The sequence below is a fragment of the Macrotis lagotis genome, chromosome X, assembly GCF_037893015.1.
Source record: "Macrotis lagotis isolate mMagLag1 chromosome X, bilby.v1.9.chrom.fasta, whole genome shotgun sequence".
In the NCBI taxonomy this organism is placed as follows: Eukaryota; Metazoa; Chordata; class Mammalia; order Peramelemorphia; family Peramelidae; genus Macrotis; species Macrotis lagotis.
The window spans coordinates 106282608-106308589 of NC_133666.1; the positions used below are offsets into that span (position 1 = coordinate 106282608).

Sequence of the window (25982 nt, forward strand, 5' to 3'; positions counted from 1 at the left end):
ATCCAGAGCTGGGTTTCACTCTTGTCCAGTTGATTCCGGTTGAGTATCATTTCCTGAGAAAAAGAATCCTAACCTCCACAGAAACTTCAAACAATTCTCAATCTCCAGGTAGAATCCCAAACAAATCACAACCTCCATAGAGATCCCAAATAACTCTCAATCTCCATGGAAACCATACCAACCTTCTTCTTATAGCCCATAACCTAAAAAAAGTATGCTCCCCAACTACCTGATTCTGACACAGTCCACTGTTCCTTCCTTCAGTAAATACCTTTATATTCAATTTGCCTCCATTGCTATCTTCCTTAATCTTTGGTCTTTCTATCCCTACCTTTTTTCAACCTTTCATTTGGTACTGAAACTGGGGAGAAGAAGAGTAGCAAGGAATCCTGAAGGCTTACAACCAAGGAAGCAGTGAGCCGCTGTAGCATACTCTGGTTAACTCCCTGATCTTGCCCTATCCTGGACCTACCAAGTATCTGGTATTTAAGGACAACTGCTATACCTTGGCCACTCTGGAAGATAAGACTAATTTGAGAGGTAAGACAGTTCCACTTCCTCCTTGCCAGGACACCCAGGGTGTTCCTTTCCGAAATGCTAACTAGATGGGAAATTGTCTCAAAATAAGAGAAATGAAACTGAGAAGAGTCTTTCTTTCACTGTTTATACCAAAACTAAATACTCAACAGGTAGGGAAGCCCTGCCTTGTGGATCCTCACCTCTTGTAATATTCCTCTTTACCTCTTGACCGGGACCTGAAATTCAAAAATTCCCTTCCTGTACTGACCTGAATAATTTTGTGTCAGAAGCAAGGCAAGTGGAACAAAATCCCATATGTCCAAACTGTTTTCTTTAACTAAGGAGACACCCCTGCCCCTTCTGTGACTCCTGCTCTACTTTTCAAATTCTCTTCCCCTATGAGCCTGAGCTTCCCAAAATGAGTCTAAATCCCTTCACCCTGCTCTCTGTCCCACAAGGCTGACAACCCCTGACCTCCCGTTATCTAGATGTACCCTCATTCTAGCTTAACTCTTTACAGAACTGCATCAATCTTGAAACCCTTGGGGTTGGTCTCCTAAAGAACTTGGAAAAAATTGTGAGACAGGATTTGAGGAAGAAACATATGGCCCTCTTTTTACACTGCCTGGCCCCAATTCAATTTAGAAAGTCAGGAGAAAGGAACCTTGAACAGGTCAATAACTCAAAAATGCCATTCTTTAGACAAAACTTTCCCCCTCTCTGAGAATCCCCCTACTCTTAGCTTTCTTCTTGCTGCCTCCTTTCTACTGCTTTACAACTAGGGGATGGAAGGATCACTCATCTTTGATCAAAGTGACTTGGTGCAAGCAGGTAATATTTACTTGGAAGTTGACACCTTGAAAGGGGATACCCCATTCCTTGCTCTAGTTTGGATCCCATTCTGGAAATTTTTTATACTCAATTCTTCTGCTTTCCTTCTTAAGGTTTTTCTTGGAGAAAAACTGCTATCAAATACAATTCAACTCTTTTATAATGAGGACTCAGACTGGTCCCTGGATCTGAGTTATGGGTGAAGCAGCAGAGTCCTGCACCAGGGATAGCAGAGAGACCTCTACAGTCTCTCCCCACCCTCTTACCATCTGTGGGTTGAGTGCCTTGGAAGTAGTTGCTGGGTAGCTCTGTAGGTTCTCAGGGCAGGGCTGCCCTGAGGCCTACACTGGCCTGGGCTCTGTGCTTACTATGGTGAGGCAGAGTTTTCTCTCCGACCTTCCAAGCCATTCCAGCCATCTATGAGCCAAGAGGTCTAGAAACTGCTCCCACTGCCATGGAACCAGACAACCTGCAGGCTGTTCCTGGAAGGCTGGAGCTAGTTTGCTCAGGCTGCATTGAGACTCTTTCTAAGCCCAGTCCTGGTGGAATAGACCTTTCCCATGGATATGCCAATTTGTCTTAGGCTGAAATATTGTTTCACTCATTCTTTCTGTGGGGTTCTACCTCTCTAAAATTGTGTTAGTTATAATTTTTCAGCATTTAGAGTTTTGGGGGGAAAAGCTTCTGGGAATTCTTGCCTCCACACCACCATCTTGGCTCCGCCCTTCAAAAAGACTACTAAAAGAAAGTTTACCAATTGGAAAAGGTGATCCAAAAATTTAAGGAAGAAAATGAATAAGGGCAGCTAGATGGCACAGTGGATAGAGCACAGGCCCTGGGGTCAGAAGTACTTGAGTTCAAATCCAGTCTCAGACACTTAATAATTACCTAGCTGTGTGGCCTTGGGCAAGCCACTTAACCCCATTTGCCTTGCAAAAACCTTTAAAAAAAAAAAAAGGAAGAAAATGAAAATGACTCCCTGAAAATTAGAATTGGGTAAGAGGAAGTCAGTGAAGTTATAAGAGACCAAAAAATAATAAAAGAAAGTATTAAAAAATGTAGAAGAGAATATAAAAATACCTCAAAAAAAAGAAAACTTATCTGGAGAACGGAGTAAGAAAAGACATAAGGATAATCAGACAACCTGAAAGCTATAGTCAAGGAAAGGATTTTGATATCAGAAAATGAGAAATAATTAAACTTGTCTTGAAGCCTTAGAACAAGAGTCGTATAAATAGAAAAAATTTAACAATCACCACCCAAAAGGCATCCTAGGAGGATTATCATTGTCAAATCCCAAAATGCTCAGGAGACATTAGGAGGAACAAGATAAAACGATTCACAAATAGAATTACACAAGACTTAGCAGTGGCTATATTGAAAGACTGAAGGTCTTGAAACACTACACATCAAAGAGACAAAGAATTGATGTTCCGGCCAAAAATATACCTAGCAGAGTTAAGCATAATCCTAAATGAAAAAATGAAAAAAAAAAGGACAAAAAAAGGTAAACAAAGACTGATTACAAGGGTCTCACTGAGGACAAAACGTTTACTATTTTCAGGTGGAAATGTAAAGCATTTGCCCAAGAAAGTTATGGTAGTTCTAAGGAAGGATTAGGAGAGAGTTGAGTAGAATGGGATTCTAAAAAGTAACCTTTTTTGTTTAAAAAAGAGTTATCTTTTACTGATGAGGTGTAAGATAAAGAAATGATAGAGGAATTAGATGGGGAAGGAGAGCTAGTAGTTCTAGGTTAAAGAGGGAACAATATTTTATATATAGATATATAGATATAATGGTATAAGAGTGTTAAATTCAGAAAGAAATAAGAGGAGGGGATAAGGAAGGGAATGAGAGAGTGAGGGAATAGAATAAGGGGCTCTATAGAAGTGTGTATGAATCAATGAGGAGGGGGCTAGAGAATGTATAAAAGAGAGATTCTTAGAAGGAATATGAGGACAAGATGGCATGTAGAAGTAAAGTAGAGAAGTGAGGAAGAGTTGTTGCTTTCAAGAAATATAAAAATGAGAGAGACACACACAAACCAAATGAAGATCAAGGGTAGAATTTTATTATGTAAAAAAAAACAGGCAGGAACAGTAATGATCTCAGAAAAAGTTAAAGTCAAAATTTAGTGAAAAGAAAAAAGTGAAATTATACTGTTTTTCATCAATATTCAACAATATTGTTTTAGACTATTTAAAATAACTGGGTAGTATAAGGTAGAAGTATTGCTGTGAGAGAAAATGAGAAGCTGTTAAGATTTGGAAAAATAAAGATTTGAACATATAAAGAAGATACTCTCCATCTTCAGAGAAACAAAGGATAATGGAAATAAGCATAGTATGGTCTTACATATATGTCTGTATCTGATAGTTGCCCTTCATTTTCAAATCACAACATGACATCAGGCAGGTGATGTCATGACAAGCACATGAAATGGATTTGAGTGAGGGGGGGGGGCTGTGCCAAGTCACCAGTCTCACTTTCTCTTCTAGAACCATTTGAGTCCAGTGGCCACATATGAATCAGGATAACTAGAGTTGGCACTAGATGACCAAGGTCACAAGACTTATCTTTTGTTGGGAGCCAGGGTCTCTAAGCTGTTTGACACAGTCGCGGCAAGAAGACTCATGGCAGTCACACTGCCTGATGGAACAACATTTCCTTCTTCAATAGGGATTCCCTGTATACCCATATTTATAGGTCTATTATTGATTGCAAAACTTACTCATCCTAATAGTGGAATGACTATAGAGGAAGGATTTCAGAGAAATTCCTTGAATAAAACAGATTGTGAACTCTGTCCAAATTTAACAGGATTGCCTTTCCCTGAGACATACAAAAGGCTTCAGAATTATGAAATCTTTGGAAGACACAGCACTGGGAGTTCCAGGGAGATGTCAGAATATATACAGGGAAACCAGATACAAGATAGGTGAGATAGAATTCCAGGGAAATTAACAGCTTTGCCCCCCTTATCATACAAAGGAATATATGATAAAGATGGTGAGAGAATAGTTAGTATAGGTAACCAATATGTGAACTCTAACAGCCTTAGTTTATTGGCCAAGAATAAAGTCATAGAAACTGTAGCATCTACCAACAAGGGCCGAAAGGAAAATTAGTTATTGAAGGAGTCAACGGACAGGTGGACAAACATAACTACCCTCACTATAGGTTGTCAAGGGAGCATATTGAAAAACATTACATATGCAGTACAAAAACATAGAAGCATTCCATTAAACAAATTATATCAAAGATTATTCTAAGGAAAGTTCTGTTTAATTAATAACTTTACTATGCAGCAACCAACTAGGCAACAGGCAGGTTGAGGTCATCACGGTCTGAGCAGGGACAAGAAAATTAACTACATGATTGATAATCACACTTGTAACCACTACATGATCAAACTTGTAACCATATGAACTATATGATTAATGATGAAAATTGTATACTTTTGTAACCAAGGAAATGATTTTAGTTTGCTTGTTTCATATGATTTTTGAGACTATAAAAATAAATCTAAGCAGCTGACAGTCAGTCAACCTGCTCCTGCCTTTACCCACTTGTTGACTCAACTCATTTCGCCGATTCTATCCCTCCTGTCAGGTTCCAATGACCCCACGGAGGCTGGACCCCAGCAATCTTTGAGCCTGGATTTAAACACAGGTCCCACTGACTTCAGTGCTATCTAACTGCCCTATGACTATAAATGTGTATGGGTATTTATATGTATGATTATAGATATCAATGAATATGTATATTCAATGAATATCTATATTTGTAAAACTATTAAATTTGTATATATAGGTCTTTGTGCATCTCTGTGTGTGTTTGTGAGTGTGTATATATATATGCATGGAGGGGGAAACAGACTAAAGAGTGCATAGCAGAGAACAAAAGAAAACCTACAAGAAAGTAAATTTTGAACACAATGTATATAGTATTTATTATACTGACTTTCTTGAAATGGTAATTTATTGCTTTATATTTTGAATTTTAGTGTTTTGCTGTGCACATAACAATTTTTTTCCTTATTGTGTATGTAAGTTTAAAATAATAATGAATTGAAAAAAAGAAAAACTATATAAATACTACACATCATTTTCATTTGGTTTCTTTTTTTTGGCAAGGCAATGGAGTTGTGACTTGTCCCTGGTCACACACCTAGGTAATTAAGTGTCTGGGGCCGAATTTGAACTGAGGTCCTCCTGACTCCACAACTGGTACTTCATCATACATCCTAGCTGCCCCTTACACATCATTTTCAAAGCTAGTTTGCTTTCCATAACTTCCTTCTAAATTTTCTTTTATTCTCTGCAATGAACCTTTTTTATTTTTTCCCTTCCCTCCCCATCTTAACCTAAGGATAGATACACACATACACATACACAGACACACACAAACGTGTATATGTATTGAATCATACTATACATCTACTTATTAGTTCTTTCTCTGGAGGCAGATAGCATCTCCTTCATTAGTCCTTTGTAGTGGAGTTATTTATAATGCCCAAAATGCTGCCCAAAAGTGTTTTTACAGTTGCTACTCTCCACAATGTTCTCAATATTCTGCACATTTTGCTCTCCTTTTTGTACATATCTTGTCATGCTTTCTAAAAATCATTTCTTATAGCACAGTAGTATTTTTCATCACAATTACATGCCATAACTTTACTCATTTTTCAGCTGACATGTAATTTCCAGTTCTTTGCCACCATAAAGAGATATGCTCTTTCTCTCTCTCTCTCTATATATATATATATAATTAATTCCACCAAAAATGATCTAGTCTCCCAATTTTTCTAAGTTCCTTCAACATGTGCCACTTTCCCCTTCTATTAGTCTAGCAAATCGGATAGGTGTAAAATGGTATTTCAATGTTGCTTTAATTTGCATTTCTCTAATCAATAGGATTTTGAGCATTTACTAATATGACAACAAATTGTTTTTATTTCTTTGTTGGAAAACTGCCTGTTCACATCCTTTGGCCACTTATCAAGTGGGGAATGAGTCATATTTTTATAGCTTTGACAAAGTATTTTATACATTTGAGATGTGAGACTTTTATCTGAGCAATCTATGAAATTTTTCCCTCAATTTTCTGCTTTTCTTCTGATCTTGGCTATATTGGCTTTATTTGTAGAAAAGCCTTTGAATTAATGTAATTGAAAGTATCCATTTTATACTTTAAAATGCTATCTCTTGCTTATTCATAAATTGTTCACCTAGCCATAATTCTGTTAATATGTTCTATGTTCTAATAATTTTCTTGTGATATCTCCCTTTCTATCTGTCGTGTATCCATCTTGATAAATGATGTAAAAGACTAATGTCTTTGCCCAATTTTTACCAGACGGCTTTCCAGCTTTCTCAAAAATTCCTCCCAAATAATGAATTCTTATCCCCAAAATTTAAGTCTTTACACTTGTCAAATACAAGGTTATTATAATCATTTGTTACTCTATGTCTATTTTGGTCCACCAATCCATCTTCTATTTCAAAGTCAGTACAGTCTTATCATTTAAGATCTAGTACTGCTTAACTTAACTTTACATTTTTTTGTTTTCTTTTGATATTCTTGACCTCATATTATTCCAAATTAATTTTATTAGATTTTTCTAACTCAAGCTGTTTTGGCAATATAATTGGGATGGCATTGAGAAGATAAGTTTTTACTGTAGAGGCCCTGTCCATGAACTACTAATATAACTCCCAACTGTTTGATTCTCATTTTATTTATACATAGGTTTTTTTTTTATAATTTTGTTCATAAAGTTCCTAAGTTTGCTTTAGCATATATACTCCCAGTATTTTCAGTGGGTTATCTCTTATTATCTCTTCTTGCAAGGGTTTGTTGATGATATAGGAATGCTATTGATTAATATAGGTTTGCTTTATATCCTGCTACTTTGCCAAAGTTATTGTTTCCACTAACATTTTTAGCTGAGTCTTTAGGGTTTTCCAAGTATATCATTATATTGTCTGCTAAAAGTTTTAGGCAAATGCTTATTATCAATTTAAGGAAAAATTCATTTATACTCATACTTTCAAGTGTTTTAAATCTGTATCCTTTAAAAACAGACTTTGATAACCTGTTTAAAATTTTCTTCCAAAGAAGTCTTTCCAGCTAGTCAGTCAACAAGCATTTACTAAATGTTTACCATGTGCCAGGAAGTATTCTAAATTCTGGGAACACAGATATAAGTAAAAAGGAAAGACAGGAGATAGGTAGGTGGCACAATGGATAGAGCACTGGCCCTGGAGTCAGGAGGACTGGAGTTCAAATACAGCCTCAAAAATTTAATACTTAATTTTGCTGTGTGATATTAGGCAAGTCACTGTTTTTAATATTTTATTTTATTTAAGGCAATGAGGTTGAGTGAGTTGCCCAAGGTCACACAGGCAATTAAGTGTCTGAGGTAGAATTTGAATTCAGATCCTCCTGACTCCAGAGCTGGGGCTCTATCCACTGTGCCACCTAGTTGCCCCCTTGGGCAAGTCACTCAACCCTGTTGCCTTGAAAAAAACAAACAAAATAAAGAGTCTCTGTCCTCAAAGAGCTTACCTTCTAATTCAGAAGACAGAAGAAGCTGAAAAAGAGGCAGGGAAGGGGTTAAGATACTCTGTTTGAGGGTATGATAGAAAAGTCCAGAGGTATACAACCTGGTGAGAAAAGAAGAGATGGCTGGCATGGCTGCCCTCCTTAAATGAAGGCTCTGGGAGGAGCCAGGGCAGAGGGCACTTCTGAAATGTGCATTCCAGGACTGAATTTTCTGGGAAAATGAAGAGAAATTTGGAGGAGAGCAAACATTTTTTAAAAAACTTAAAACTCAGCACCAGATTAGTTTGCAAGAAATGACTGACATAAGGGAACATCGAAATTTATTAGCCAGCTTTCAAAAACTCTTGCTGGAGGATGGGTGTGTGTGTTGGGAGTGTATGTGAGGTAAGGTCAGAATATTGATTTGGAAAAATCAGTTGAATGAAAGGTAGATTAGAAGACACAGGAGGCAAGCAATTAAAAGAGCAATTAGAAGGATAAGAATTCAGAAAAAAGCAATAAAGGTCAGAACCGGGGTGCTAGCTATATAATAGGAGAGAAAGAGACATATGAGATATTGTTAAAGTAGAAGTGACAAGATTTGGGATAAGTGATGCTGAAAATATTGAAACAAGATGAAATGTAAAGGGACAAAATTTGTGACAGTCAGGAATCAAGGATGACAATGAGGATGTAGAGGATTGGGATTCTATATTAGAACTCTTACTTGTATGCTGTCTTCCCCTCCACTAGAATATGAGATTTTTAAGGCCAGAAATATTTGTCAATTAAGAGATCATTGCTTGTTGGTATTAATATTTCTATATTTCTATTTAAGTAAATCAAGGAGACTCAAATTGAAATTTTTATCTTTGTTTTCACTCTTGTACAATTTTGGTGGTTTCTAAATACAATAAAATATGAGAAACCGGGGAAAGAAAATTTCAATTAGTAGAGGAAACTCTTCTACTTGAACCTTCCTTCAAGAAGCAATATATTCCCTCCCTTTGAGCTTATATATTAATGAATAACTTATTTGACAGTTGTATGCCAAAGTACAAAGTACTGAGTTTTTTTTCCCTACATGTATATTTATTTTATAAATAAGTAAGTATACATACACTTGGGGTACCTTTTTTCTATGGTTAGGCATGTGAAAGTCAAATATGAAGTCTAAAAAATATGAAGTCCACTAACAAGCTATCCTATTCCATAGCTCAAAAGAGACAATCCTGACATCAAGACTGGAGCTGCCTCTGAGATGTCTACTATTAATCTTAATTTTGGGACCCTCAGAGAATAATCCTAATCCCTTTTCTAGAGAATTAGTCCTTCAAATATCTCTCTGGGACCTTGTAGAATAGAATAAATCTAATCCCTCTTCTACATAGCAGTTCCATTTAAATACTTGAAGATGCTACTTATAAGGTTTGTTTGGGGGGTATAGTCTTACCATATTCTATTTTCATTCAAAGCAATAACTGTGACAATATATATTACAATAACTTTTGAGGAAAAAAATGAAAAGAATCCATTCAGAATTCATAGAAAGCTCATATTGTGAAATAAAAAATATTGGTACAATTGATGACTTCAATAATATCTGGATAATTTCAAAATAAACCTTTCAACCACCTGACAGTCAAACTAAATATTAGTAAATCAAAGGATAACTTAATTTATTAAAATAATCCCTAGTTTAGATTAACAAATTAAATACATGCCGCTGTGAAGTTTCTAAGAAACCTTTAATGTTACAAAATTACTTCTAAAGATGTTATCTGGTTTAAGATAAAACCTTAATAAATGAAGTTACATTACTGAAAAGTCAGATAAGAGAGGGATCAGTTCTAGCTCAAATGATAATGAGGAGGTATAGCTGAGCTAGAAGGTTAACACCTTATTAGGATCAATCAGGCATGATTTAGTATAAAGTCTCAACAGTATGGATCAAAAATATGAAAGTAAAACAAATATGAAAGTAAACACTATAGGTAATTTGGGGGGCAAAATCATTGAGATTTAAAAATACCACAATTTCATCTTAAAAGATTTCACAAGCTAATTTTTCAAACTTCTACTTTCAAGTCATATAGTTTTGAATTAATATTTTAATTCCTAATTCAGTAAAGTTATAAAACAAATTTGATCCATTAAACTCTCCATTTTAACAAAATGTCTTAATGGCTATGATTAATGTTATTGAATAATCTTTAGTAGACCTTTAATTTAGCATATTACTATAGAACTGGTACCAGCTTTTTTCCAGGCTTTATGCTAACTTCAATGAATTAACAATATGCAGAGTTTGCAGTAAACAATATTCTCTGGTTATATAACCATGGTTCTTTCAATTGGGGAGTCACTGAATAGCCTTCAAAATTAGGAAGATATTCCCAACCAGAAGTTCTGATGCTATGGATTTATCAGCTGCTGAGAGATGGTTTTGTAAGTCATGTGACCACTTAAATAGAGATTACCTCATTTAATCCCAGTTATTTATAACATAATTTTTATTCAAAGTGATAATAAGAGCAATAAAAATGAAGGGAACCTGATGACTTCAGAAGAAAATTTAACCTGCTTCTCTAGAACACTGTTCCATCACGTTTCTAATATAGAATCAGAGGGAATTATGTGAGGCTCCCATATCCATAGTCAAACACAAAATATTTATTAAGTATGAACACAGTCCTAAAATTTTCAACATACTCCTCCAGAAGCTTGCTATATAGCTGCAAATAAAAACTACACAAAATAAAGAACACAAAACAGTCTATGATAGAAGAAAATAAATATGGTTGAAAATGACTTAAAGAAAGTTTTTCTTTTACAGAAGTTTTAGTGTCTAATCATCCTTCATGGTTTCTAATAGTCCTTTTTTCATCTTAATTTCATCAAGAAGGGAATACAGGATACTGATTGCAGGACCAAAGGACATTTTTTTTTCATCTGGTTGATCAAACATTCCCAGGATTGTTTGAATTTCATCTCAAAGCACTATTCAATTAATTAGGTCTGTATTTTTTCCAACTTCATGATAATTTAAACAACTAAATGACAAGCTAAAGAGACACAGAATAGTATAGTGGTTAGAGTAGTGAACTTGCAGTCAGAAAGACCTGAATTCAAATACAAGATCAAATATGTATTAGCTAGGTAACTCTGGACAAGTGTGTGCCTCAACACTGTGCCTCAACTCCCTCACCCATTAAATAAAGAAGCTGGATACAATGATCTCGGATATCTATAATTAAATGTTATTTTTGTGTATTGCTAATTAATTATAATTAAAGCAAACGTGACATTTCTAACATACATCACTGATAAAATAGTAAACTAAAAAAGTATGTTTTCTAGAAACAAAAGCCTCTAAGTTAAAAATTTTCAAGTCACAGTATATCCCTATTACAGAAATGAGACTATATAACCAAAGTATAGTCATATATTTCAAATTCTCAAACAAAAGGTAAAAGACAGAAATACATTTCTGGGAGCTATTACTAATATAGTCAAGAATTTCTAAGTATGGTAAAAATTATTTTGGTGTGAGAACAGGAAAAACAAGGACAACCAGTGGCAAAACAAAGAACCTAGGGTTGGCAAAATGGACTTGCCAATTACATCAATGCAATAATCAGGGATAATATTAGGGGATTTGTGATAGAGAATACCATCTATATCTAGAGAAGGAACTATAGAATTTACATGAAGATCAAAGCTTATTATCTTCAATTTTTAAAATTTGTTTTATGTAATATGCCATTTTGCAATCTCTTTTCCTTTTGGATCTGATTCTTTTCTCACAAGTTCAATTTCAATCTATGCTTATCATGGATGCAAACATAAAGCCTTTATCAGATTGTCTTTTGTTGGGGGGGAGGGAAGGAAGGGAGGGAGAAAAACTGTAAAACTCAAAACCTCACAAAAAAATGGTTGGCAGAAACTACCATTGTATGTAATTGGAAAGCAAAGTATTTATATATTTAAAAAAAAAGAACCTAGAGTTTGAAAAGTGCTAAGAGAAGATAAGGGAACACTTATATAAAAACTAAAATTCAAAAGCATAATGCTATTTTGCTAGGATACCCAGCAGATAGTATGGTTGGCAATCATTTCAACCTCTTCCTTATCAAAAGTTTTTAACTCAGTCCAATGAGGATTATTTTATCATGGCAAAGTATTTGTCCTTCAATAGTAAAATGAGAAAACATTATTAATTTCAAAAAACTTCCAATCAACCAATAACATTTATTAAGCAATTTCTACATGGTAAGCATTATTATAAACATTGGGGATAAAAAAATAAAAAATGTCTGCTCTCAAACATACCAATTGAGGAAACAAAAGCATAGGTGTGTGTATGTAAACAAACATATAAAAACACACATCTACTTTAAATGCAACTCTATCAGAAGACAACAGAAGTACATTGTTTTTTTCCCCTCCAGTAAACCAATGAGAGGGGGGAAAAACTCACCGAATGAGGATATTTATTCATTCATTAACCACAAAGTTTAAGATAACAATTTTTAAAACTAAATTAAGATGGACCTTCTCAAATATTCCACGGGCTCTGATGAGATTTTCTCAGTTGTACCGGCTAGCTACTTTTTTCATCTATGCATCTATTTTTTAATGCCAAGGTCAACCCAGACCTCCTTTCACCTTGTCAAGTGGCCACCAATACAACAAGATCTTAATTCTAGTCCAAGAAAGAACAACTTTTATTTTCTTACTAAACTCTTGAGTAACTCTAAACTTGTTTTCCTCCATCAGAACAAATTTTCCTCCATCATTAAATCGAAGATTAAATGGGCTAAAAGAAAGTGATTCCCAAATAGGTAACACAGGAAAGAAGTTTGGCAAAGAGTCTGCCACAAGATTTTATGATGGATCAGTGGCATGATTCATGGAATTCTAAGAAATAGGGATAAGCAGATTATTCAGACAGCTTATCCACATAAACTCCACATTGCTGTTTAGAGGAATTCAAAGTTGACTGAATATAAAAATACAAGATTTTTAGGTTTATATAATTATAAGGTATGCATAAATTACAGGAGATTTTTACATTTGTGAGTTCATTATGTGTGACAAGTAGAAAGCCTTCACTTACTAAGTACCTGGTACTATTCAAAATACTTTATACAATAAAACATGAAAAGTACTATAGAACACACACTATAAAGTTTTTCAAACTCATTTATGAATTTCTCCCTCACACTCATTATACAGACTTTTGTATAATATATAATTCATGTAATAGTCAGTCATATTTGAAATTCTGTGCATTCAACTCTACAAGTCACATAGGAAGTAAAACCATTTCCAAATGAATCTCCCAGAGCTGAGATATTCAGAAATAAAGATGGATAAAGATACAGAAGACAGATACATACATACATACACACACACACACACACACACACACACACAAAACACAGACATGGAACCAAGTCACATGTGCAAACACAGATTTTTTCCTATCAAGTTTTAATCAGGCAAATATCAGATCACTTTATTATTGCTAACTTCAGTTAGAAAATATGCATTTGTAATGCTTCTTGAGAAAGATATATTTTAACATGCACAAACTCTAGCAGATCCATCCAACATTTACTATCAATACCACCTCATTCCAGAATTCCAGGAACATCAAAGTTGCTGAATTCAATTATATTTTTGCTACTGCTGATTTTTTTTTTATTTTCAACTAGTTTGTCTTATCAATGCCCAGCAATTCGTTGTAAATGATCTTAGGGGAAAAACGGAACTACCAACCCATTTTATTTAAAAAGTAACATAAATCATTTTTGTTACAACTTCTGTCAAGGAAGCCAGTAAACTTTATAGCGATTAAACAGTTATCATCCTTCATGTTACTTATAATTGACCAATAGTTACATTGGAACAGAGTTGCAAAGTAGGTTACAGGTCAAACAGCTACCAGAGTAGAAGGTGAAGAAAATATAGTCCCTTTATTCCTAACCTATTAACTGCAGATAAAGAAAAAAAATTGGGGCGGCTAGGTGACGCTAGGTGGATAAAGCACTGGCCTTGGAATCAGGAGTACCTAGGTTCAAATCCGGTCTCAGACAATTAATAACTACCTAGCCGTGTGTCCTTGGGCAAGCCACTTAACCCCATTTGCCTTGCAAAAACCTAAAAAAACAAAAAAAAATTACCAAGAAGAAATTGAAATAGAAATAGAGTAGAAAAAAAATTTCAACTCTCTTAATTGACAGAAAAGGAAATTGAGGCCCAGAGGGAATAAATGACATCATCATTATCAGAGTCATTTTACAAATGAGGAAAATGAAGCTGAAAGGTAAAAAGGAGAGGTAAGTTTCTTTTTTCTCCCAACACCACCTGTACCATTTTATCTATTCTCCTGCCCCTAGAACTGTTTGGATTTTTGATTTCTCAATTCTGGCCAAATCTTTGAATCCAGGACTCCACAACAGTTCCCAGGTATAGTTGCTACTAAGAGGCAAATGTACCTCGCTTCCAATCTACCCAACCCTCTTGAGCCCCAGTCTCATTTGTAGTCTTCACTTATTAGAATGTAAGTTTCTGGAAAACTGGGACTTGTTTAGCTTGCTTGTATTTTATATTCGTAGAGCAATTGCAATGCACATATGTGTCTAATTAAAAATTTGTAACTATACTCTCCACACTTATCAGATGAATGAGCATCCTAATTTGCTAAGAAAACCAAGGATATCTAAGCTGAGATCTCTCTTCCTCCTGTTACTAAAAATTGTCAGAGGGCGGCTAGGTGGTGCAGTGGACAGAGCACTGGCTTTGGAGTCAGGAGTACCTGGGTTCAAATCCGACCTCAGACACTTAATAATTACTAGCCATGTGGCCTTGGGCAAGCCACTTAACCCCATTGTCTTGAAAAATCAAAAAAAAAAAAATTGTCAGCAGCATCACTTTTCCTTTGGTCCAATTTTGGCATATTTATCTAATGCTTACTAAAACTAATTCCCTTAACCAATGTCCTCCATCTTATTCCTTCCAGACTCCCTCAGGACTTTGCTAAAGCAGTCATCACATCTCTCTTTCATCTTCAATCTTTCCTTCTTAGCGCCTTTATTTTTTTTTTTTTTTTAGGTTTTTGCAAGGCAATGGGGTTAAGTGGCTTGCCCAAGGCCACAGGGCTAGGTAATTATTATGTGTCTTAGGCTGAATTTGAATACAGGTACTCTGGACTCCAGGGCTGGGTGCTCTATAGCTTCTTATCTTCCCATCATCTTAAATAAAAGAAAGCCCATCTCCCTCAAGCCAAACTGTATATTTATCTGAAATGGGACAAGTTATTATACTCGCAAATAATCCCTAGGGTTCACTGGGGAATTGGAATGGAAGGAGGTGACCAAAATAGACTATAGAGTGCTTTTTCTTTTGCCAGACAAGGCAAATTCTGTTTCATGGGTAAATCTTGAGTAAAAGACAAAAGTCATGAAAAGAGAGATTAAATTTCTCAGTTTAGGACATATCATTTAACCTTCCTGGCCTCAATTTTCTCATTGAATTAGAAGGTTTCTGAAGCTAGTTAAGCATTCTTACAAGGCTGAAGAGTTTCATTAGAACAAAGAAATGCATAGACCAGTTAAATACAATATTAAGCACTTTTTGTGTAAATGTGCTCCCCAAGAAAGCAACAAAGGAAAAAAAAGGAAAGAGCCCCGGCCCACAAATAAGATCACGAGGAATGATAAGATAGCATTTATATAGCCCTTTAAGGTTTGCAAAGTCTTTACAAATTTCTAATTTGACCCTCACAATGGCTGGAAAGTGCTATTATTATTCCCATTTTGCAGATTAGGAAATTGCAGTAAATAGATTAAGTACTTGTCCAAAGTCACGTAGCTATTAAGGTCCCAGGGTCTTGAATTTGAACTCTCAGGTCAGGCTCGTGTCTCTATTACGCTAGCTTCCATCAACAAGTAAACTCCCCAAAAGCATGACCTGGATTATCATCCTGGGGAGCAATTCTGCACCGCGGCCAATTCCGCGGACTCGGTGATGTTTGAGGAGCGCCTCCTTCCAGCTCCTTGGGGGCTGCAAGCGGGGGTGGGGGAGGCGAAGAGGGGGTTGGGGCCTGGTTCCCAGCACTTGGGAGCCTCCCCGCCCCGCGGCCCTGCGGGCGACCACCCCGGTGTGCTTGGGTCCTTCCCCCCCTGCGATGCGGCTCTTCCAGAGGCCGCGCCGGGGCGAGGCTGGGCCCTACCTTCGTCTGAACACTGGTATCGAACTTGTCATTTCTGAAGCTAAACGCGTTCTGGTGCTTCTGGGGCCTGCTACGGGCCACGTTCCCCTTCTGGGAGCTCATCCCGGAGGCCAACGCCTCCCAAGGAGGTCGGGGGCAAGAGAGGCCCGGGACTGAGCCGCCCCAAACTAAAGAACCGAAGCCGAGAGGCTCCCAGATTGGGCCGGGCCGGGCCCACGCGCCACGCTAACCTCCCCGGCCTAGTCGACCCGGAAGGAAGCGCCTCTCCGCCTCCCACGTGACTGCCGGCGCGGGGGATGGGCAAGGGTCCCTTAGCAACCGCCGCAGCCCGGGCATCCTCTCCTCCGCCAGGGCGAACCACCTCTCTCTTTCTCTTTCTCTCCCCTCAACCCCCTAGGACTGGTCCCGCTTTCTTCCAGAGGGGAATTATCTCATTGGCCAGACGGCAGGCGTCTATCACAGCCGAGGGGCCCGCAATGGCCGCTCTGATTGGCCTAGCTTTTCCGCAATCCCCTCCTCCTGCCGTCCCGGCCCAGCCGCTCCGGAGGCCCCCTGCGCGTCTTCCTCAGCTGGGCGGCTTCTGATTGGCGAGGACCAGGTCCGGGATGCGTGGCCCCTCCTCCGCGCAGGCCGAGGCCGGAGTTGTGTGGGACCCGGGCGACCAGTCGGTCCGGCCTTGACTCCGGCTCCGCCGCCGCCCGGCTCGTACCCTGCCTCCCCGCCCCTCCCCCCCGGCCGTGCCGCCCAGTCTCCTCTGCCACGACCGGAGGGAGCCCTCGGGCCCGAGCCGAAGAGTGCCGGCCGGCCTTCCGCCGTGGCTGGCAGCCGAAGCCTGGCGGCGGCGGGCACGACGGCGCTGAGCCCGCGGAGCAGCCTCCCGCGCCCGAGCCGTTACTCGGCAGAAGACTCGCCGGCCCCGGGCGGCGGGGAAGGAAGTCTCGGGGCCCCCGGCCTGCCCCCTGCCGCCGCCTCGGGCCCGGCCTGCCCTTGCTCCTGCGGACCGAGGCGCCCAGCCCCCGGCCGGGCGGGAAGAGGACCCATCGCCGCGGGAAGGGCTTCCCCGGCGGCGCTGGCGGATTCCTGCCCCCCGGGAGCCAGGCCCGAGCGCCGGCTGTTGGGGAGGGGGAGGCTCTCCCCGCCCTCGGTTCCCGCAGGCCCGCTCCGACGAGGCGCAGGTGGGTCTGCGTGGGGGAGGGGCGGCGAGGCCCGGGCCCGCGGCGCTGCCGCTGTGCGGCTAGGCCCCGGAGCCCACGCGGGGGCCGGGCCTGGGGAGGAGGAGGCGCGGGCCTTTGTTGTGGGGGGCCCCGGGCGCCCTGTCCCGCCTCCTGGAAGGGGCGCTTCCTCCCGGGACCCCCCCGTGGGGAGACTCCGACTGGCACCTCGGAGCCAGCCCAAAGGCGTCTGATTTCTGGCCGGATTGATTCGGAGGATTTGGGGTTTGTTTTGTTTTTCCTTTCTTTTTTTTGCTTTGAGAGTGTTTTCGTTTGTTTCAGGGACTGTTCGCTTCTCCTAGCCCCTCAAGTGTTTCACACCGGGAATCGCTTTTTCATTGAAATATTGTGAGATATAAAGAAAAATTCTAAAACTTCACAGTCCTCTGAAGTCGAGCTAGGCTATAAATTTTTACGTGCATTAAAAATATATTTGAAGAGGAATTTTTGCTGCTCTCATCCTTCCCCACTTAAATCATCCAGTTTATAGTTGTTCCCCCCTTCCCCAGTTTAACAAAACAGTAGATTTAGAGTTGGAAGGGAACTTTACAAATTAGCTAGTCCACCTGCCCCGATTTTACAGTTGAGTAAACTGAGGCTCATGGAAATTCAATAACTTTCTAGTGAGGTTGCATGTAGTATATATGATCTTCATGACTTTGGTCACTTATCCTTAATTATTAATGTGTCATATGATCCTTATTTTATGATTTTTATAGTTTGATCTTTGTCCCGGACGATTTTGATCAGTGAGGATCTGAGCTCAGTCTAGTGTTTAACATATATCAACACTAACCCGTAACCTCAAGTTCCAAAGACTTGGAATTTATGAGCTCATTTGATTCTGGTGTGGATGCTGATATATTCTTATGTCAACAATACAGATGAGGAAACTGAGGTTCATAGCCACGACTTATTAGTATCACACAGCTGATGTCAGTATTTAAAATTAGAAATTTTGGGGAGACATTCTTCAAGGGATTAATTGAGCACTGTTGAGGTATATCCCCAACTGAGTTATATTTGAATGGAGCAGGTTGACCTCTAAACTTCTTTGTTTCTAAAAAGCCCCTGACTCTTCAATTAATTAATATTCTATCACCTATCACTTTGGCATTAGTGAGGTTAATTGCTGAGGCCAAGAATAGAGTTTTAGAAAACTGGGCAGGTTTCATCCTGTCCCTTGTTATGAAATATTCTAGTTGGTCTAGGGGTTCATGCTTCTTTTAAAACTTGTACCCATTTTGAAATTTTGTGTGAAATGATTTGATATAATCTGTGATAAGCAGAATAACATAAAGCATCTTATTCAATGTGTTATATCCTTGCTAGTGAATATAAGGAAGAACAAAGCTCTTGATTTGAGTTCCCTGACTTGCCTCACAACATCAATCAAGTCATTCACCCTAGATCTAATTCAGTTTCTCCACACCTATTAGTAGATAGGAATGATTAGTTTTCTACCACTGCTGATTTATTGGGAAAGGTCATTAGAAGATATAAACAATCTTGTGCATAGTTTTGGAAGTCATTTTTCAGTTCAACATTTGAGATAATTAATATATCAGTTTTTATGGATTTTGGGGGGGTGGAGTTTAAATTGACTCCTAAACATTTTAATGTTTAGGAACTGTGGCATAGTTGGACATTTATGGTACCTGTCTGTATGTTCTCATCTTTTGGCTTTTAGTTTCGAAACTAATTTTACATCTTTCCTGGAAGTTAGTTTATAGGTGCTGATCTTTGTTAGATTAATTTTTTTTTACTGAATTTTACTGAATTTAGTGATCTTGTAAAAACTTTTCCCAAGTAAAGATTTATATTTCTTCATGAGTCACTGATGGCAAGTGACAGTGAGCTTTTTTACTAGTAGATTTCATTTCAGATTCCAAGTTTTAAGCATAATGATTAAAGTCATCAGGAATAAATGAGCACTTTCTGTTCTTGCCTCTGCAAGATTTTTTCTAGTTTACATTTTCAATACTGTCTATAATCTGTTTTTATAAAATAATTATGTGTATCTTTTTCTGATTGAATTAGTGAATATTAGTGTGATGATTGAATGAATTTGCTGCTACTTCAGATTTTAGTTTTCTAGGAGCCCAAAACTAGAATGGGTAGGTGGTAGATAGTATGCATACATTTAATGGTAGAGAAGAGAAAAGAAAAAAACTTAAAATTGGAAATAGAAAAAAGCTATATTTGAAAGTGGGAAAGGGAAGTATAATGGATTATGTTTGCTCCATATCTGTTAATTGTTTTGTGGGCACTTATGTGGTGTTAAATACCTTGTAGAGAGCTCAAATTACTTTTTAAGCATTATTTCTTTAATCTCCACATCTCAAAAACAGGCTTGTATTTTGAAAAAAATAAAGCAGTTAATTGATTCAACTGTTGACACAAGTCAGGGGAAAAAAGTATGGGCTAACCTTCCCATTCTCCAGTACCTTTGTCAAAATCTTTTTCCTTTGCATATTGTGCAGTATTCCTTAAATTTGATTTTTTTCTGAACATATAAAGGCAAAAAAAATATTTCTTTAAATTGAAGTCTTAGTCTTGGTGAAATAGTTATAAAATTAGCATACCAAAGCTGGTGTTTAACATGAGGAAAAATGGTTGTATGTGATGGTGTTATAAAAATCGTCATGGGGCTCTTTTACTGTTATATGCAGAGAAGAACTTGTATTTTTTATGTTTGACTTCTGATGGTCTTGCTATATATTAAGAAGTCAGGACTAAAAAAATTGTGCCCAAGAAAAAGTCTTTTTAGCTGCAGCTAGGTGGTGCAGTGAATAGAGCACTGACTCTAGAGTTAGGAGTACCTGAGTTCAAATTTAACCTCATACACTTATTGCCTAGTTGTGTGACCTAAGGCAAGTCACTTAACCCCTTTACCTTGCAAAAACAAAAAAAAGTCTTTTTAGTTTCCTTGTGGTAGTTTTCTCTTTTGCTTCCTCTCATCTCAATGCTCACAAACAAAATGAGATCATTACTTTAAGTTGTAAACTGAATTTTCCCTCTTTCCTGCTTTAATCAACTGAAAATTGAAGAAATTCAATTAAGACTAAACACATCATGAACTTAAAAACAGTTTGAGAAGTGTTACCTACAGCTTGTCTTAAGCATTGAATTTCTAAACTGGGAGGGAATGTTAATTAGATCATCCAGTCCAGCCTCTTTATGCTATAGAAAAACTGGTGTCTAGAAAAACATGTCTTGGTTATGATTTGATAGCTGTTCTAGTATATAGTAGCAGAACTAAAACAAGAAGCCATGTCTCCTTAGATTCTTCTTTACTTTTCATTATATTACAGTAATCAAAAACATGTTTCTGGGTAACATCCAACTTGCAATTCAAATTAATGTTTTCCTCTTCAGCCCAAGTGAAAATTATGCTTTTAGTCATTGAATAGGAATTAGGAAGGTCTTGATATAGGAAGGAAATGACAGTAATTGATTATAAATACCATTGTGAGAGATGACATAAAAGCATATCTCTTTTATACAATAAAATAGACAGTTGAGCTTAGGGGACTTCTTTGCCTACTTTTAAACCCTAATCTCTTAAGCTTTCCATTTTTATCACTATAGTTTTAATTTTGTTTAAAGTCAAGAGCTTATCAAATTTCATCATGTTTGTTGTTGTTGAATTGCTTCTAGTCCCGATTCTTCTTCATGTGAGTTTTTGATTTCCTTCTCTTAATTTTATAGATTAGAAAACTGAGGCAATTTGAACATAGATCTTCTATCTCCAGACCTAGTACTCTGTCTACTTGTTAAGGGGCCCCCTATTTTCCAGAGATTAAGCCCTACTAAGATGGTGTACCATAGTGTGTACCACGTGGTTGTCCTATATCAGATCTCAACATAGGATAGTAGTCATTTGTATATAACCCTTGACCTCTGAGATTTGTTGTATACTTTTACCAGGTACTATGGATATAGCTCTAGACCTAGAGTCAGGGTGACTTGAATTCAAATTTGTCCTTAAAGACCTAAAAACTTTGACACTTGGGTCCAAGTCAGCTTAACCTGTCTGCCTCAGTTTTCTTGTTGGGGGTGTGAAGAAATATAAGTATGCCATTTAAGCTAGATCATAGACAAGAATATAGAGTAAGAAAGTTAGAAAAGTAGGACAGGACCAAGTTGTAATAAACTTTAAATGCAAGATGACTTTATATTTGAACCTAGAAAAGCAACATGGAGTCACTGGAACCATTGAGCTAGGTGGTAAAATGGTCACATCTATGCTTTTGAAAAGTTATCTTGGACCCAAGTAGAAGATGGATTAATGTGGGGAGAAACATTAAGGGTGGGTAGGGTTGAGCAGGGAAGACAAGTTCTGTTCTAGACATGTTGAGAAATACTGTATGAGATGACCAAGATGTAGTTGGAGATATGGACCAAGAGAGATTAGAATTAAAAAATCATCCAGTTAGAAATAATAATGAAAAAAATAATAATAATGAGTAGGAATTGAGCTAATAAGATCATCAAATGAGAATATAGAACCAAAAAAGAGAAAGGGGCCTAAGGCAGGACCTTGGGGGGATGCCTACAGTTGTGAAGACACAACCAGCACAGTGAATAGAGCACCTGCCCTGGAGTCAGGAGTACCTGAGTTCAAATCCAGCCTCAGACACTTAATAATTACCTAGTGTGACCTTGGGCAAGTCACTTTAACCCCATTGCCTTGAAAAAACCTAAACCAAAAAACAAACAAACAAGAAAACCTAAATACCATGTTAATGAGTTTTTATTTCATTCTAGAGACATAAGAGAGCCATTTTACAGTAGAGGATGACCTAATAATACCTAACATTGAATGGTACTTAATATATAATAGTAGACATTGTGCTAATAGCACTTTATAAATTTTATCTCATTTGATCTTCACAGCAACCCTGGAAGTTAGATGTTATGATTGTCTCCATTTTGCAGTTGAACTAAGGTGTACAGAGGTAACTGAGGCAGGCAGTGATTAAGTGATTTGTCTAGTATCACACATTTAAGAAGTATCTTCAGGAGTACCTGAGTTCAGATCCGGCCTCAGACACTTAATAATTACCTAGCTGTGTGGTCTTGGGCAAGCCATTTAACCCCATTTGCCTTGCAGAAACCTTTTTTTTAAAAAAAGGATCTTATATGAGTTCATGATTTCTCTCTCATCACATTCAACTTAAATCAATGTATACCAATATAAAGACTAACAAACTGCCTTCTGTGGGGGGGGCGAGATTAGGGGAAAAACTGTAAAATTCAAAAATAACTAAATAAATTTTAAAAAATAAATGCTTAAAAAAAAGTAGTATCCTAATTCATATATCTGACCGCTAGACTCAGAAGCCTCAAGAGAAGAAATTGAGACTGGTGACTTAGCATAGTACCCCTTCACTCAGATCCAGTTCACTTGCATTACCTCCCCGATGTCATGGTCTTAAAGAATGAAGGACAAAACATCAATCTCTGACCCTGGATTCTGAACTTCCATCTTCCTGACTCTAGGCTAGGCTCAATGCTTTATCTACTGTGCCTGCCAGCTGGTCATATTTGTGCCTTAGAAAAATGATTTTGATAACAGTTTAGATGATATATTTGAGAAGAGACTTAAAGGGGGCAGCTAGGTGGTGCAGTGGACAGAGCACCGACCCTGGAGTTCAAATCTGGCCATCAGACACTTAGTAATTACCTAGCTGTGTGCACAGCCTTGTGCAAGCCACTTAACCACTGCCTTGCGAAAGAAAGAAAGAAAGAGAAGAATTGTGGTATAACAATAGAATTTATTAGACTTGGAAATTAATTGGACATTTAGAGTGAGAGACAAGGGAAGAATTATGGATAATTCAATCTTAGAAACCTATGTAACTTGAAGGTTAGTAAGTACCCTCACCAGAAATAGGGAGTCAGTTTAAATGATGAAATTAATTTAGATATGTTAGAGTTGTTAATAATCTATCTAGATAGGGATAAGGTAGTTTAGCCATGTGGGATTGGAATTCAGAAGAGAGATTAGAGCTGGTTATATAAATTTAGAAGTTATCCTGTGTAGACAGTATAATTGAACCCATGGGAATAAATGAGATCACAAAGGCAGAGAATTTAGAGAGAGAGGAAGACTCAGTATAGAGCCTTGGGAACATACATGCTCACTAGCCTATCAAACTATGAAGACTGAGGTGGGATTAGACAGGAGAGGAACCAGGAGACAGCAGTGTCTTGGAAGCCAAAGGAGAAAAGAAGTTTTGAGGGATGAGGGGGAGGATCAATAGCTACAGAAGAAATCAAGGAGGATAAGGACTGAAAAAAAGGCTAGATGAGATTTAGTTGTTACCTTTGAAAGAGCAATGTCAGTGGTATATTGGCAGTATTAGAAGCTGTATTTTCCAAGGGGGTGAGGAAAGAAAACATTGTGATGTAGATGACTTTCTAGTTTTGTCTGTGAAAGGGAATAATAGATACAGAGCAAGAAATTCAGTTAATTCAGATTATCGCAAAAGTTCAGTTGTAAATGGCCAAGAGGCCACCTAATTTAACCTGTATGTAATGAGTGCCATCTGCAGTAAATGGTTACTTAGACTTCACTTGAAAATTTGTACTGAGTAGCAATCCATTATCTCCCAAGTTAATCTACACCACATTTATACCTCTAGTTATTAGCAGCTTTTTCCTTATAGAGCTAAAATCTGAGTCTTCACAGTGGGTTCCCAATTCTCTAAATTTTGTTGTCCCTCATCTTCAGTCAACTCAGTCTCTAGTTAACCATCATGGTTACATTCTTCTGATAAGTTCCCTTCCTAAAATGGAATTCCCACAACAGATGTGATCCTGTCAAAGTAGAGTACAGTGTGGATTGTTATAATCTCTCTCTCATTCTGTAGTTACTCCTCTCAATGCATCCATAATAATGGTACTGAGAGCTGCATGGAATAGGCCTTCAAGGAGGCCTCTCTTTTTTTTAATTGCTTCAGGATTCCAAGACAAAATGTCAGGTCTCTGGGCAGAAGCTAGATCTGTTCTGTCTTAAAGGTCTATAATTAAAACTGAGAGCAATATTGCTCTTAGCAGGTACAACTTAACATCGTTTTTTCAAAGTAGAGTTCATGCTTGTTGGCAGGGGTTAGGAAGGAGTTCTATCCTTGTCTTATCAGTTTAGACTATTATACTCTGTGCAAAAAGGCTTATGTTTAATATGCCTAATCAGTGTGAAATTTATATTTTGTTATTTATGAATCCTCATCCCCAACTTTTAGTGATTTATTGATTGAAATTTTCTTAGAGAGGGGGACTCTCAAGCATTCTCATGTATCAGTTAGGGTGGTGGTGTGGAGAATGCAGGGGAAAGGCCTGTATTTAAATCCTTCTCAATGTAAAATAAATACAAACATACGTGATCATTTGTTTTGACTCTAGAAAGGTTGCTTTGAAACACAAACATTCTCTAAGGAAAACAGAAAACATCTGTAAAATTTTTTAAATTGAGATTGGAGATAACAATTTTGGCAGAATTTATTTTCTCTAAGGAATTGTAGGATCATAGCTTTAGACCTAGAAGGGATCTTAAAGATGTAATCCATAAGCTAAAGACTGTCTTAATTTTGAAGAGGACCCCACAGCCATGGTTAGCCATCAGGGCCTCATTGCTTCAGTAACCATCATGTTCTAAGTAAAGTGATTCCTATTTATTTAATTGTTAGAAATGAAATTGTTATGTTTCTATATCTCTCACCTCCCCTTTAGTTTAGATCATTTCTAAAAGCAAGCAACTTACACAAAACAATCAGAAATCGGCAAAGAGTTGCCTGTTAACTTTGTTCAAACTGTGTTGGAGGGGAATGATTGATAAGTTCAATGCTATAACTCCCCCCCTTCCTTTTCAGTTAAGCTAGCATTGGTTTTCCTTTATATCTTTAAAATAATTGTTTTATGTTATTTAAAGTATAATTATTATTCAACTATTGCTACAATTTTAAGTACTTTATAGCCATTTAAAAACACATTTTTAGGTTTACCTTTGTTTAATGACTTTTTTAAAAAAATTATAGAAAACTTATTGGGGGGGGTTCTATAAAGTTCCTGATATCTCAGATATAGAATTGAAGAAAACTTAGACTCTCTTTATGGTTGAAACAACAAAGACTGAGAAAAGTTAAATGACTTGCAGAGGGTCACACAGCTAGGAAGTGACTGAGGTAGGATTTGAATCTAGTACATATTCATGACACCATATTCAGTACTCTGTACACTAAATCATGCTACTTTTCCAGAAGCCATCTCAATTGCTTAACCATTATAGAGAAGGAAACGGAAGAAGTTGACATGATTTTCTCAGGATTATTGGCAGAGAATTGGAATACCTGACTTCAAATTTTTGATTTTCCTCTCACTTGTTAAAGAATCAATCTCCTCTCAGTTTCATTGCTAAAATGAAAGGTGACAAATAGATGACCTATGATTTCCTTTCTGACTCTAAAATTCCATGTTACTAGATTGTACCTCCCTTTTGAAATGTGTCTGCTCAGAGTAGTATTTGCCCAGAGTAGATTCTGTATGAGAATATTACCAAATAGTTGTTAATAAATCAGTTGGTAACAAGTGATTTTATAAACTTAACAAATATTGAATCCTAAAATAATGTT

The 25982-nt window shown here is 37.6% G+C and overlaps 2 protein-coding genes across 6 annotated transcripts in view; one reads left to right on the forward strand and one right to left on the reverse strand.

Annotated features, from left to right (window-relative positions):
• Positions 1 to 16369, reverse strand: part of CXH9orf85 (chromosome X C9orf85 homolog) — a 93826-nt gene extending 77457 nt beyond the window's left edge. For 2 of the 5 annotated variants that reach the window (XM_074202875.1, XM_074202874.1), the window contains exon 1: positions 16136 to 16362. In XM_074202875.1, the coding sequence (XP_074058976.1) occupies positions 16136 to 16237 (102 nt within the window). In that variant the 5' untranslated portion in view covers positions 16238 to 16362. Of the gene's footprint in view, positions 1 to 16135 lie in introns of all 5 variants that reach the window. The other 3 variants (XR_012471823.1, XM_074202873.1, XM_074202872.1) reach the window with 3 other exon arrangements.
• An 854-nt stretch (positions 16370 to 17223) lies between these two features.
• Positions 17224 to 25982, forward strand: part of ABHD17B (abhydrolase domain containing 17B, depalmitoylase) — a 33876-nt gene continuing 25117 nt past the window's right edge. Inside the window, exon 1 of the mRNA XM_074202871.1 lies at positions 17224 to 17310. The gene's annotated coding sequence lies outside the window, so the exon portion shown is untranslated. The remainder of the gene's footprint in view (positions 17311 to 25982) is intronic.